The sequence below is a fragment of the Periplaneta americana genome, chromosome 4, assembly GCF_040183065.1.
Source record: "Periplaneta americana isolate PAMFEO1 chromosome 4, P.americana_PAMFEO1_priV1, whole genome shotgun sequence".
In the NCBI taxonomy this organism is placed as follows: Eukaryota; Metazoa; Arthropoda; class Insecta; order Blattodea; family Blattidae; genus Periplaneta; species Periplaneta americana.
Window position 1 is genome coordinate 95,598,102 of NC_091120.1, and position 16,554 is coordinate 95,614,655.

Consider the following 16,554-nt stretch of genomic DNA (forward strand, 5'->3'; position numbering starts at 1 on the left):
TTATGTTTTTTACACAGATGAGAAAAAAAAAAGTTTTTCAGTAGTACATTTTCCTGTATACGACGTTCAAATATTTTTGTCCCTAGAAAATCGTACTAAAAAGATTCTACTGTAATATAGAGCATGCATATGAAAGAAGTTTATCACTGATACTGTCAAAATATGATATTCTTTCAGTCTACATGTCTACAGTACATAATAGATATTTAAACACCTGAAGAAAGAATAGAACAGCTCTAGGACTATTCTTAAAATTTAGTTTATAATAAATCTGCAGAAAAAATAAAGTATTAAGCAATGAAGTCCCAGAATCAAAATAACCAAAACACAGGCAGTTTTCTGTTATAAATATTTATTTTTCGTTGTCCTAGTTCTTAATTTTGTTTTTAACATTTGTATCTGTCTTTGTAAGTTTGGAAGGGAAAATTAACTTTATACTTATTGAGAAAACACAAACCTTAGGTGGGTTAATTAATCTACGGAAGAAGTAGATCTCATCTTCAGTAACTACATTACTATGGCTGTATTTTTTTAGGCCTTCTCGAGGAAGTTTCTTTACTTGACGCCTTGCTTCATCATATACTGACTCACAAACAAACACATCTTGTTCAGGGATTTCTGTTGGTCGACCTGTAATGTATATTTAAGAGAGAATTATTATGTAACTAATCCATAATAAACTTAATTACCTATAAAATACTATGTCCTGTAACAGACTTTATATAATTTTTAAAAGTCTCAAAATTAATTTCTACTAGCCTACATTTCAACATCACAGAATTTCTTTGTAAAAAAATATGTAAATAAGGCATGCAACTATATTAACAAAAATAAAGAGAAATAAATATATGTATACACATGCTTCTTACGAAGCGTGTCACTTTAATACCTCCATACTGATTAATATGAATGTCTTTATTTAATTTTAAATCCAGAAACTTCAGTTGCACTTCCTTTCATTTATCATTTTTGGGAATTACACCACAAAGAACAGTAATTTTATTAAATACATTTTTACGTATTCATAAAGTAAGGAAGAGGAGAAAACTCTTCTCAATATAAAAATGAACACAACACTTACAAGAGATGTATTCACCATGCTCAAGCACAGCACATTTGCCAACAATGCTGTCAAGAGTGTTCGCATCCTCAAGCGTGCTCAGAAACACTTCTTGCTTATAGAAAAGTCTTGTTGGTGCATGAGGAATCTCAGGAGGAGTCACAAGCCATGGTCCACGGAAGAAGCACATACCCCTACACAGTGTGGGAATATATTATGAGAAGAATTGCATTATATTAAAAATAACACTTCGGGGGGGGGGGGGGATTTTTTTTCCTCCCTTGCAAAATGAGTGGTGATCTTTATAGGTTTAGGTGTGCTGAGTTCGAATCTGTTAGAAAAATTTTTCCATTACATCCACCAATTTTTGGAGAGAAGAGTTTAAAGTAATTTGGGTGTTCGGTGCATAAATAGGCAAACTATATTTTCAAAGTGAATATGGTACTTATGAAATATGAAAATATGATCTCATATGAAACTTAAAAATTGAAAAACATGCTGTAAAGCCTACTTTGTCGTTCTCTTCCTCTTGTATTGCTCAAATGAGGTGTGTCGCACCTGTGTCCAGCAGAAATCAGCCAAGAAAATTTTATTCCTTTTGCCACTGTATCTCTCCTCCATTCGTGAAATATCTTGATGGAATCTTTCTCCATATTCGTCAGAGACAGCTTCCATATTATAAGGAAAGAAATCCAAATGACTGCAAGAAATGAAGCTTCAAAGACATATTGCATCCCATGGCATGATATGAAGAAACTAACTCCTCTATGATCTCTGCAGTTTTGTGATTTTATTTCAAGGAACTTTCTGCAAATGTTTTCAAAGGCATCCCAAGCTCTTTTCTTTAATGTGTTCAGTTTGTGTCTGAACTCAGGATCCCGAAAATGTTGATTTATATGAGGACCAGCAAATATGTTTTCTTTTATCATGGCTTCGTTGATGCATGGGGATTTTTTGCTTGAGATAGGCAAATCACTATCTTTACTCATTTCTTTCACAAATAGTTTTATTAAGTCTAATTTTATATGCAATGGAGGTAAGAAGACTTTTGTGTAAATGATTAAATGTGATGTACCACATTCTTCTCTCCTGGAACTATTTCAGCTTGGAGTGGCCATTCTTTTACATGATTGTGTGAATCCTTTGCACTGCTATCAAATGAAAAAAGAAGAGACAATAATATTTTGTGTAACCTCCTTGCATCCAGTAAACACTGCTACTACTTTCAGATTAGCATATGAATTCCACTGGAGTTCTTCAAATTTTATTTTATTAAGCAATCTTTCATTCTTTTGATATGTTTCTTTCATCTGTGCTGCATAAGTAAGGGACACTTAAGAATCTGTATGAAGTAAAACTGCCTTGAGACTAACTTTCAATGAGTCAATGAAAGGCCTTCACTCTTCAGGAGTATAGTCAATATGAATTTTCTCAATCAGGCTATGGATATCATTGTAATGAACTAAATCCCCATCCACTGAAAAACAGTTAATAATGCCAGATTGTCTCTTTCTATTTAATGAGACTTTCACATCTTTTTCCAGTAGATTCCACTGTTGGAATCTCGATCCAAGCAACAGTGCCTTTGGTTTGGGAAAATCCAAGTCTCGAATTAAGCTTAAGTAATTTAACTCAGACTGGGTTCTTAAATATGACTGTTTCATACCAGGTACTGAAAAATCTTCATATCTCTTGGAGATGAACTTGGTCCAGTTTCAGGTGAAATTTCTCGAGATTCTGGTTCAGATTTCATATCATATTCTTGTGACAGTTCTGGCAGACATTGATTCATCATGAGGGACAGGTCTCCGCACAGGAGATAGGTCCAGATAAATTATTTTGTTTTGATTTTGCAGAGAAACCATTGATTTTCGTTAAACAAAAGCAGCAGTCAGTCACATGACTGCAAGGTTCCCGCCATACCATGGGACAGCAAAAGGCATAGCTTCATGTGTACTTTGAACTAGAGATGGGATAAATTGTTCTCTTTAAGAAACAGTTTCGACTGTAACTGTTTCATGAACGAAACTGTTCCAAAATAACAGTTTCAAAGAAAGTTTCATAAGAATATGTTTAAAACATAAGTGTCAACTGTTCCAACTACTTATCTGTTTCAGGAACATGTTTCAAAGCCCTTGAATCGTCTTAGATCAGCTGTTCAGTGAATTATGACGACGAAAGTTACTGTTAAAGAGTACAGTAAATAACTACAATTAAAAATAAACTGAGTTTCGTTAAAATAATGCATATAACTCTAGGAGACTTTAATAACGATAAGACATTATCCAATAGTATTTTTTGCGGTATAGTATTAATTAACATTATGTCAGGGCACTATAAACATATTCTCCATCAATGGGCAGATAATAATTATTATCAGATTTATTAGGGAATTTGATTCGTACAAGTAAATTGCATGGTCCTACATACTGTTGCATGAAGGCCATGTGGAAAATCTATATTATATCTACTTTCGATGATTGTGCTAAACGTGGCCTTTGCAGACAGTGAAGAAGAGAAACTGTTTATCTCTTGGAAACGTGTGGGAAGTTGAAGTGATCACTGGAATAGGGTGTAACACTTTTTGGAACAGGTTATTTCACGAAACTGTTTCAAAAAACTGTTCCAGTTATTTTTACCCATCTCTACTCTGAACTAGTCAGTTAGTGTTCTCGAACATGAACTGCAATAATCTTTTGGAAACCACACTTTATTATGATCACCAACCTTACACTTCAAATGAAGATGGTATGCTCTTCTTAATACTGTCATTGTGATAGAGACTTTCTTTGTGGTCTTAAAGTCAGATCTCCTGAGATAATCTTTAGGAATCACTTCGTGGTAAAAAGAAAAAGGCTTTCAAATTAATTTATACTTCACTGCAGTCCTGTCAGGCAAAGCAGTCTCTTGCAACAATTCTCGTTTGCACCCATATTTTAAAATATTATTTCAATACCAAAATAACTTTACTAATGAAAGGAAAAAAATAAATATAATATTCTAATGATATTACATGATAAGAAGTGTAAAGTACATTCATCTAAACATTTAACTTTAAATTTAACTCAAGTAAAAATGTATATATTATATCGATTTAAGCGGTGGTGGCGATGGGAGCGGTAGCAGTTGCAGTAGTAGTAGTGTGAGTAATTTTATGACTGTCGCCATCTCCCACTTCTCAACTTCCAGGTACTCCAGTTATGCCAGTCATCTATTTGTAAACCCCTAGTGACCATATCATCCTGAACCTCCTTGTTTCATTGTTTCAATGGTCTTCTGCATCTCTTCTTTTCAGGTGGAATCCAATTAAAGACCTTGCTAGGCCATCGATCAGCAGATGTTCTTTAAAGATGTCCATACCATGATAAACTTTGCTTCCATTGTCTGCAAAATATCTCCTGATACCTGCATTTTATTACGGATATCCTGGTTCCTAATATGGCCCAGCTTCGAAATTTGGCAGCTACGACGCCAAAAGTCCATTTCAAGGACCAATAATTTCTTCTTCATTCAATCTTTAATTTCCCAACTTTCAGATTCATAGATACATACATTTTCAATTATTATTTTATATAGACTTATCTTAGTTTTCCTTGTTATCTTGTCATTCCATAGAAGTGAGTTTAATTGTCTTATCGCCTGGTTTTCTAGACCAATTTTATTATTTATATCCTCGTCACTTTTGGCCTGATTATTGAGGGTAACTCCTAAATATTTAAACGATTCAGAGTTTCTTATTTGTCCATCACCAGTGTCTAAATTATCCTCCCTAATACTGCCCACAATCATGTATTCGGTTTTCCTGAGATTAATTGATAATCCCCCCTTTCTTATATTCCTCATCCAATTTACAGAACATGTAAATGGAATCATCACCATCTGCCGCTATCAGCACTTGATCGTCAGCAAAATGTAAGCTATACAACATAATATCTTCTCCTACTGGTATACTCATCTGTCTACATTTCCTCTTCCACTGTTTCAATACTGCTTTGAGATAAATCTTGAAAAGAGTTGGAGCGAGTGAGCGACCTTGATGTAACCCTTTTGTAACTTCAAATTCTTCTGACATTTGACTTTCTGACTCAACAACACTGTTACATCCATAATATTATTTCTTGGCAGCTCTTATATAGGTTTTCTTTATGTTCATTTTTTCCACAGCTACTCAAAGTTTCCTAAGGGTACAGTATCATATGCTTTCTGCAAGTCTGTAAAAGTAAAATGAACATCTCTACCTTGCTCTATTCTTTTATCCATCAGCCATTTCAACGTGAATATGCCATCAATCCATGATCTCCCAGTCCTAAAGCGATTTTGTTCTTCAGAATCTATATACTCACTTTCTATATATCGATTTAAACATATTTTAAATATAAAGATAAAACATTCTCTCTCTCAAAAAGTGTGGGTGATATGAGAATTGTATCATCATATCCATAGTAAGCATTGCTGAATTTATAAAGATTACCAAAAATTTCAGCAGGGAGAAAATTGATGCCAACCAGTGAATTTGTGTCTTTATATTCCAACTAAAGGTACGGTCACACGTCGCTACTTTTACAGCGCTGCAGTACAAAAAAAAAGCGCAACTCTCGTACTGTGACGTGTGAACAATGGTGCAACCTGAAAAGTAGTGGCTGCCGAACCTGCTGCCCACTACTTTTTCATGCTGTGTACAGCTTAGAAGTAGCGACGTGTGGACAGGATTCTCAGAGTTGCAGCCGCAGCATTTTTGATATCGGTTTTGTTGAAACTTTTGTTGCAGTTGCGACCAGTGTTGCCACCCAAATGTGCCAATGATACTTTTATTGTTTGGATATATTTTAATGTTAGATGTGATAAAAATAAATTATTTGTAACAATTACTAAATGTACAACACAGTCTGAGTATATTTGCTGACGATATAATTCATTTTTTTAATATTCCGTAGTGTAGTTTCAAACAGGAGGGTTGCCAACACTGATTCCGTGAATATCCTATTGGTTACCATTTAAGTATATGGGCGTTTTAATAGCTTTATACTAAAAATAATGTTAATTTCTGAATACTAGTTAGGACAGAAAAGCAAATATTAGATAAGTAAGCTATTGCGTGAGTTTAATGGCGGCCGGGCAGCTCAGTTGGTAGAGCAGCTGGCTATGAACTGGAAGGTCCGGGGTTCGATCCCGAGTGGTGACGGGATTATTCTCGTTGCCAAACTTTCAGAACGCCCCCCAGGTTCACTCAGCCTCCTATAAAATTGAGTACCGGGTCTTTCCCGGGGGTAAAAAGCGATCAGAGCGTGGTGCCAACCACACCACCTCATTCTAGTGCCGAGGTCATGGAAAGCATGGGGCTCTACCTCCATGCCCCCCCCCCCCCCCCCCAAGTGTCTTCATGGCATGTGACAGGGATACCTTTACCTTTACCTTTATTGCACGAGTTTAATAATAATGCGAACATAACCATAAAATGTATACTGAGAAGTCAATACGGAGCTGGAAATGTGCAGCAAGGCTGCAGCTGCAAAAGTAGCGCCTTGTGTGTGAACAGACTCGCAATCTCCAATTGCAACTTTTGCTGCACTCAGGTTGTGCAGCATGAAAAGTAGCATGAAGGATGCTACTTTTGGCTTATGTGTGAACACGACACTTAACTTTTGCAGCTGCAGTACAAAAGTTGCGCAGCAAAAGTAGCGACATATGACCGTACCTTAATACTTGAATATTAAAATGATAATATAATGGTAATTATATTTTTAATATAACAATAGTTCCAAAAATTGTAGGTAATGGAAGATGTAATATTTCTAAAAAGCTGCAGCACACTGTCTGGAGAGAAAGACCTAATTCAAAAGTACTTGAAAGCAAGAGTCCTAATGGCTTCATTGCCAGATGCCAGGCATTAAACAACATATTTCTAAAAATCTTAGTACTGACCTATTTGTAATTTCGAACAGAGTACCTAAATTTTATGTAAGATTGTTACTGTTAAAAAAGCTGAGAATCATTGCATCAGTTATTATCAATTATTATTAAATTTTGACAGTGAGACCAGCAAATAGGGATTATAAAGAATGGACACTGAGCGAATTTTCCTGTGTTTTGTTTCTCTGTGCGCCAGCGGCTAGTTCCACTTTCAAGCGCTAGAGGTAGTGTAATCGAGCATACGCTAAGATAATAATTGAGAATAGAATTAAGACACAGGATCCAAACATCGCCTACCTTATCGCATAATCCAGTAACGCTTTGCTTCAAATAAATTCAAGTTAACAGCTTTTCCTTATTTCTCAGTGACAAACTAGTTGTAATAATAATATTTTATATTTCAGATATCATAAATTATATTATAAAATAATATAATACATTATAAAATTAAGTATCGAATTCGTTTAATATTTGTATATAATATAATATAGATATATGGTTTTACTTCTCGTAAGAGTTTTGTTTTTCCATTTTCAGCGCTATCAAATCATTACATATTTTAATTGTTGTTGGGGTCAACGTCTGAACTCTCATTATAAAGGAACTCTAGAGTCTACACATTACAGTTAATGAAGGATTTATTATTTTATGGATCCAATTTATTTTATTTGAGTACATAATGTACCTAGATGTATTAATTGTATGTGTTATATTTCCGCTGTGTCGACTGCTAGCTGGTGTGATGTCAGCGCCAACTCTAGGGAGAAAGCAGAATCTGACGCTCTAGCTCGCTTGAAGGTCATTGAAATTGGTCCAGCTACATCAAAGGTACCGACGCGAAGTGTCCATTCTTTATAATCCCTATTCGCTGGTGAGACTGTGTGATGGGCAGAGGACAAATAAAGCACGTACTTACGATATATTGTTGGCTACATAAATGTTCTACAGCTCTCACAGTTGAATCATATCCTATACTGTTTATTCTTCTGATCCCTCAACTGTCATAAACACATGTGTAACAGCTCAAAACCCGACAAAATTACACTAAGTTTGTTTACAACAATCTATTATTACTTACTGTTTATTGGTCCATATAGTATCCACTTGAGCAATAAGTTGACGGCCTATATCTGTGCGCACATACACACAATCACCAGTACGGACAACACCAGCCGGGGCATTAAATTGTTCATAATATGTACAACCATCTGCCGTCTGACCATTTACCACTTCCACATTCTGTAAAATTAAAGAAATTATGGTAAGCAATAACGTTCGTGTGTAAGTCACATGCATTACTAAAATGCCATGATGAAGTATAAGTGTATGGTTTAAATTTATTAATAGAATAAAGAAATGAAACAGTTTATTAGAAGAACATTATAAAATGCATACGGACAAATACATGATTCCTCAATAATATTAATATTTAATAACAAATTTAAATATAACTCACATGTATCAGCAAGTTACACGTAAATGTTCCAAGATTTTATTTTTCAATTTAAGATATTTTGTTTTATTTATAAGTCGTAAGTTCGAGTATAATCTTTGTCCACAATATATATACACAATAAAATCCCATTTTAACATTCCCGTTTTTAAGGGATAATCTCTTAAGTCCCAGCCAAATTACTTGAAGAATAATGTAATTAATTTCCACTTTTAAAGAATACGGTACAAAGGCAAAAGTATGGGGGCAAAGGCTAATTGGGATTTCCCAGTCTCTGATCGGGTCAAAAACTCTGATAGGACTGATATTTAACCTTGCGGTGAATTTTGGTGAAGTCTGAAGGGCCCAATTAGTCAAATCCACTCTCCTCACCTCCTAGGATCTACTAAGATGCGAAAGAGAGAGTGGTGTGCAGAAAGCAACTGGAAGCTACCGCATTTATCCTTCCCAAGAAAAACTGCAAACATGGACATGAACATTACGACAAAATGAAGAGAAATGAATACAGTAAAAACATTTGAAATATGGATATGGAGAAGAATGGAGCATGTGAAATGGACAGACAGAATAAGAAATGAAACGGTGATGGAAAGAGTGGGTGAAGAAATAATGATGCTCAAACTGAACAGAAAGAGGAAAAGGAATTGGTTGGGTCACTGGCTGAGAACAAACTGCCTACTGAAGGATGCACTGGAAGGAATGGTGAATGGGAGAAGAGTTCAGGGCAGAAGAAGATATCAGACGATAGACGACATTAAGATATGTGGATCATATGCAGAGACTAAGAGGAAAGCAGAAAATAGGAAAGATTGGAGAATGCTGGATTTGCAGTGAAAGACTGCCCATGGGCAGAACACGTATGTATGTATGTATGTATGGTACTTTTCAAGTGGATTTTCTGATAATGAAGCCCGAAATATCAACTTCCAATAACCAATAGTACCTGCATATTTAATAGCACATCTCAATTGATAGTAATGCAATGCCACACAGCGGCATTATTTTTAATTTTTCTTTATGGTCTTGTTTTGTGTTGCTTTCACAGAGTGGTTGCTTTGTTCTAGCGAGTTGTGTAGATCCTGTTTCCATGTTTTTGTTGTTAGTTTATGCATCGTTATAATGGAAGAAATTAACTATTAATTATTGGGGATAATGAAGAAGAAAGAAGAAATTTTCAATGCCAAGTTTCAGTGTAGTTTAGATTCAACCAGACAGAAAAACATTTGTACCTAACCATTAGAAGAGTTAGAAAGTATTATAATGAAATGTATTGTAAATAATAATTATAAGCTTAATTAAATTATTATAATCTTTGGTATATAACACACATATTAGTACTAGTTTTTTAGCATTTCCTTCTCATTTTATATAAACCCCCGTTTAAGAAGAAAAAGAAGTAATCTCTCAGAAATTCCTTAAAAAGGGGTTCTACAATATATACAGAATCTTACGATAGTGTTATCGTTACCCTCAATATTGTAACTTTTATTTCTACTTTTAACCACCACACCTGTCATCAATGTGACTTTTATTCTTAATGATTCATCCTACAACAATGGGTATTCCACTCAACACAGCAACACAGTAGTCGTTATTGCACTCCACACAGCGACAATGACAATACAAGGGTATTATTGAGAAGAACAACAATGTACACCTAATTCCAACTAATGTTCACAAGCACTATGTCCAGAACAAAACTATCAGTTCTCAGTTCACAGTTCGTTTGCCTTGGCTAATTCTTCTAGCTCACTCAATTTCACTGTACGTCGAACCCAACCCTTCCAGATAGTTCACTGCACTTCGAACCCAAGCCTTCCAGATACAGTTCACTACACATCAAACCCACGCCTACCAGACGCGGTTCCCTGCACTTCGAACCCAAGCCATTCAGATGTGGTTCTTTGCACGTCGAACCCCGCCCTCCAGATGCGGTTCCTTGCACGTAGAACCCAAGACCTCCGGGTACATTGCACTCGCCTAGATACTGCCACAGTTACGGACTCACTCAAGTTCACTGTACATCAAACTCAGGTTCACCTTGCTCCAAGACTTGAAGGCTGACTGAAGACTAACTAACTCACTCTCTCGCAATTGACTGACTTTTGTCGGCAACTCACGGTGTTATTTATTTACCACGATCGTCTAGAATGTTCTGCATCGTGAAGCTCTGGAACCCACAACAGTAGGGCTCCAGAAGCTTCTTTCCTTCTTTACTCTTGCTCGGCGCTGCACCACAGCGCCTACCAAAGTTCGAGTTCAGTTTCCCCGTGCCTTTCCTCTCGCTGGATGCGCACGCATACTCCCGAGGTAACCAGGATTTTCCAAAACGCTCCAGACGGGTGCCACAATATTAATTTGTATTCTTCTTACTTCCCAAACCTCCTGATTAGGGAAGTAAGAAGAAGGCAAATTAATATTGAGGGTAGTGATAACACTGTCGTAAGATTTTGTATTACAGTGATTTATGTCAGAGACTGTGTATATAATAACATTTCTTATTGTAATTAATTATAGAAAAACAAAGAAGACTGTCGGAAAATAATTAAAATGAGTAATATTCAAAGAAGATGTATGTCTCAGGTACTTACCGGCTTTTCCTTTTCTACGAGTTTCTCTCTTTCTTCCAGTTCTGCTATCTCCTCCTTGTGTTTTTCTACTCGTTCTCGGAATACTGACATAATACGCTTTGGTTCTAGCACTTCTTCTCTTGGAATGAGTGTCAGATGCTGTGACATATTGGATGGCCATGACTGCAAATGTCAAATAATTTATAAGTCTATGGCTTTAGAAATTCATCTAATATAATAGGCCAAAATATTTTCTGTTAACTAATTTTACATATTATGATTTATGTATTTATTAGATTGTATAATTAATGGCATGTTAGAAGACTAACTGCAATTTACACATGAAAGATGTATGTTTACATACAGAAATATCACTGTGACAAAATTGAGTTGTGAAAACTCGAAGCATTCTCATATCTCAAAGTTCATTCTCACTCTCTCGAAGTTCACAGATACTTCCTCACTTTATGCTCTTGTACAATATTTGCCACAAATAAAGCAACATGAATAATAATAATAATAATAATAATAATAATAATAATAATAATAATCTTATATATAAAAGTCAATGTGGCTATGTATGTACTCTATACAAAACTACAGGCTTTGACAGATATTTGCCAAAATTTGCACATTTAACCTCCATAACTAGGAGAAGAACATAAGCTACATTAAAATTGGAGAGATGGACGTTAAATTACTGAAAACAATAAAAATTAGAAAGAAATACGGCATGTATGATATTATAATGGTCTATTCTACAATCAATTGTCTTTTATTGATGTCATCCAATCACCTCTTCTTCCATTATAAAAGCGCCCATATTGTTACTGAAATATTAAATAAAGTAACATTAAATTAAAATTACGTAAATGAAGGGCGATCTTTTGATTGAATGTGTCATGAATATACAATACAGTAGAATCCCTCTTAACTGGCACCAAAGGGACCAAGCTAGTTCCAGATACGAGATTTTGCCAGGTAATTGAATGTTGTTGTTGTTTTCTAATGCCAGGCATTTGACAATAAAGTCATTTGACCTCTTGACCGGGTAATTGAATAAATATCGGTATATACAAAAAAAAAAAAAGTTTGTATTTCATGGTGCCAAATGTTGAAACTGCAGTCATGCAAAGCTTATTTCTCTATCACTTGCTCGTAACTGAATAAATATAAAAACTGTATGGATTTTCCTTATTAAAATAAATCATACAACACAAATAATAGACTAATTCTAGATTCGAATATTCACTGAAAATTAGTTCGTGTGAACTTCCTAATGCGGCAACACTAACGGCCTGAACATAACTAAATAAACATAAAAATTGTATGGATTTTCATTATTAAAACACATCACACAACACAAATAATACACTAATTTTAGGTTCGAATATTCACTGAAAACGAAAGTTCATGCGAACTCCCTAATGTGGCAAAACTGACAGCCCGAACATAACTACATAAACATAAAAACTGTGTGGAAAACATAATTAGATGATTTGAACATGTTATGAGGATAGGTGAAGAGATATTACTAAAGAAGGCACTGAAACTTAAGTAAAAGGGGGAAGAAAAAACCTGTTGGAAGACATAGAACAAGATGGGAAGATCAAATTAAGATGGACGTCGAAAAAAAGAGGGAAACAGTGACAAGAAGTAGTGGAAGAGAAGAGCTGGGAGGACCATGACAGATGGAGGATGCTATCTCATACTCGACTCCACAAACAGGAATACGAGTGTAGATGAAGAAGATTAAAATTATTCAACAACTCAAAATTTAATTAAATAAAAAATCTCTCCTTCCCCTTCTTGAAGGAACCAGTTAGTATTTGGAAATACTTAAAAAATCTTACCTTAATTTTCTTGAAAGCACGTGCTTTTGTAGAGTACCTTGACTCACAAACATACACATCTTTGTCAGCAAAGCCTTCAGGTTTGGAGCGGAAATAATCCTTCACACTTAAAACACAACAAAGTCCTTGTACTTGATCAAGGGGCATTGCTGTGTGCACATCACTCTTAAACACTTCCTATAGCAGGCAAAAAGAGAAGCAATATTTAATTTTACACACAAATAAGATTAAAATTTCATAAATGTACATCATATATACTTTGTAAGTATAAGATATCACTTTACTTGTAGTGGATGGTAAAAAAAACTAGGAATTTCTTAAAAAATTGGCAAATAATGACAGCATAAACTTTTACAAATTTTATTAGCAGAAAATCAAATCATGAAATGTTGTTGTTGTTGTTGTTTTCTAATGCCAGGCATTTGACAATAAAGTCATTTGACCTCTTGCACTCCAATATTTTTCAAAGATATTATCATGACCAGCCACTGAAGCACAGATTTTGAGGTGTTCCGAATACATTTCTTGGTTTGAGTTGCACAATGGACAGTTAGGGGACTGATATATTCCAATTCTATGCAGATGTTTGGCCAAACAATCATGGCCTGTTGCCAATCTAAATGCAGCTACAGACGATTTTCGTGGTAAATCGGGAATTAACTGTGGATTTTGATGCAGAGAGTTCCATTTTTTCCCATGGGATTGTGTTATCAAATTTTGTTTGTTGAAGTCTAAGTATGTAGATTTAATAAATCTTTTCACAGAGTAATATGTAGATTTAGTAACAGGTCTGTAAGTAGCAGTGCTGCCCTTCTTTGCTAAAGCATCCGCATTCTCGTTTCCTAGGATTCCACAGTGGGATGGTATCCATTGGAATACAATTCTTTTATTGAGTGATATTAATTGAGAAAGCATTTTAGTTATTTCTTCTGTTTGAGATGAAGGTGTGTGTTTAGAGACTATTGATAGAATAGCAGCTTTGGAGTCTGACAATATAACTGCATTTTTAAATTTACTGATTTGGCATAGAAGATTCCTGAGACTTTCACTTATTGCAATGATTTCTCCATCAAAACTTGTTGTTCCATACCCAAGAGATCTATAAAGTGAGAAGAGACAGCACGTAACACCTGCACCGGCACCTTGTTCTCTGGAGATCAAGGATCCGTCAGTGTATAAATGAAGCCAGTTTTGTGGAGGGTATCTAATATTAATTGTCTCTAAAGACAATTGTTTTAGTATTTCAGTGTTTACTTCTGATTTCAGTATTTCTTCTGTTAAATTTAGATTATATTCCATATTTAATAGAGTTTAAAGGTTTGGTTTAATTTGTAGGTTTTCTTTTAAATTCGGGATATTGATTTTCTGTTTTAATTCTTGAACAATGGATATGAAACTTTGAGTTTTCAATCTACAGAGAGGACTGTATGAATGCCAATTGTTTCCTGGTAATCTAATAAGTTTTTCATATTGAATCAGTGCTTTTTCTTCTATTGTCATTTTGATGCTATTAAGGGGAGTTGGTCATTATCGCATGCAAAATAATGGTAAAAATAGCCTATCTTCTAGCAGTCATAAATATAATAGTCTACTATTTATCAGTGGTCTTTCATTTTTGTTAGCTATGTGTGTATACATATTAAGCTTTAAAATGAAAAAGAATGGTGACTCTAGAGTAAATCTGTATCCTTAAATTAATTTTTTTAATTAAGCACAATTTTTTTTTTATAAATTCACTACATGTCTGTGATTAGGTGCACTTTATTCACTTATTATAGCACATACTGAATTGAAAATTTGACCACTTACTGCTAATAGATACTAAAACATATCCAACTAAAATTATTCATATATCTGTAATATTATGGGCATAGGGCTTATAGTAATCATCACCATCAATAAATTAAAAAAAAAATTGAAGATTAGTATAAGCCCTATGCCCATAACACTACAGATATTTTAATAATTTTAGTAGGGTATGTTTTAGTATCTATTAGCAGTAAGTGGCCAAAATTTTAATTCAATGTGTGCTATGATAAGTGAATAGAGTGTACCTAATCACAGGTATGTAGTGAAGTTATATAAAACATATGTTTAAATTAAAAAATTAATTTAAGGGTAAGATTTAAACTAGATTAACCATTCTTTTTTCATTTTAAAATTTAATGTGTATACATATATCACTAAAAAAATGAAATAGCTGTGATAAATAGTATTACATTTATGACTGCTTAAAGATAGGCTATTTTTACCATTACTTTGCATGCGATAACGTCCAATTCCCCTTAATATTAGTGAGGAATGTCATAGAATCTATTGGAGTTGTTTTGAACATATTCTATTTCGTTTATGAAAGGTGAAGTAATTAAAATTTCTCCGCAGTATGTCAGCACTGGCTGTATAAACATTTTGTATGTAGTGTTCAAAGTATTCCTAGAGCATCCCCATTTCTTTCCTGCTAGTCTTTTTAGAAGGGAGAATCTTTTACGAGCTTTTTCAGAAATGTATTTCAAATGGTTGCTTCATGTTAACTTACTTTCGAAAATAACTCCAAGATTTGGATTCATAAGTCCTAGGAAGGTGTTGGCCATTGTATTGGATATTGAATTCTCTTTCTTTTTTACCAAGTGAAAATATTTGGTAGTTACTTTTGCTTAAATTGAGTGCCATCAAATTTGATGTATTCCATTCATGTAGTTGATTTAGAGCTTTAAGAGCAGAATTTTGAATTTTGTCTCTATGTCTGTAAGATCCGGAAGTCCACAAAACTATATCATCTGCAAATAGTGCTGTTTTCATGTTTGATTCCTCTAATAGGGAGGGTAAGTCATTTATATAAATATTGAATAAAGTTGTGCTGAGGACAGTGCCCTGAGGTAGACCTCGATATGTTTGTCTGTAACTAGAAAGTGAGTTATTGAATTTAGTGGCAATGAATTGTTGACTAAGGAATTCTGATATCCATCTGAACATATTGCTGGAGATACCTAATTTCTGGAGTTTTAGTAATAATTTATTTCTCCAAACAGAGTCATATGCTAGCTGAAAGTCAATAAATATTGCCAAGGTATCTTCTTTCTTGATAAAACTGTCTTTTATTTCTTGGCCGAGGCGTATGACTTGTTCATTGGTAGAGTGTAGTTGTTGAAAGCCGGCTTGTCTTGGTGATAAAAGATTTTGGGATTCTAAATACCAAGTTAATCTGTTGGAGATCATGGACTCCATGGTTTTTGCTATTATGCTTAATAGTGCTATTGGTCGATAACTATTAACATCATGAGCAGGTTTCCCTTTTTTGTGAATTGGTACAATGATTGCTTTTTTCCAAGGTGCAGGAACTGAGGTGTTCCATGATAAATTGAAAATGGATAAAAGTACAGACTTGGCTTTTCCCCCCAGATGTTTAAAAAATTCGGAATGAATGTTATCAGGGCCAGGAGATTTCTTGGTTTTTAAATTTTGTAAAGCTAGAGTTAATTCTTTGGAAGTAAAATTTTGATGAAATATTTCAGGTTTTGTACTAGTAATATTGTTTTTATTATTTTTATGTAATTCTCTTTTGATAAATTTGTCAGTTTTTTTTGGTATTGGGATGTAATCTGTGAGAGTTTGAGTAGTGTTTATTAAATGCGTTTGCTATATCTCTACTATCTGTTAGTGTTTTGTTATTATGAATAATAGGTTGGCTAGTATTTTCCTGTGTATTGG

The 16,554-nt window shown here is 34.4% G+C and overlaps 1 protein-coding gene across 11 annotated transcripts in view; it reads right to left on the minus strand.

The window, feature by feature from the left end:
• The window catches only part of polybromo (protein), a 159,867-nt gene that overhangs the window by 41,494 nt on the left and 101,819 nt on the right, over window positions 1-16,554 (minus strand). For all 11 annotated transcript variants that reach the window (XR_011331681.1, XM_069823762.1, XM_069823761.1 and 8 more), the window contains exons 22-26: window positions 12,847-13,023; window positions 11,015-11,176; window positions 8,049-8,209; window positions 1,082-1,254; window positions 458-630 (exon numbers count right to left, since the gene is read on the minus strand). Coding sequence is in view for 10 of the 11 variants with exons in the window: in XM_069823762.1 (XP_069679863.1) it covers window positions 458-630; window positions 1,082-1,254; window positions 8,049-8,209; window positions 11,015-11,176; window positions 12,847-13,023 (846 nt within the window). In the remaining variant the exon portion in view is untranslated. The remainder of the gene's footprint in view (window positions 1-457; window positions 631-1,081; window positions 1,255-8,048; window positions 8,210-11,014; window positions 11,177-12,846; window positions 13,024-16,554) is intronic.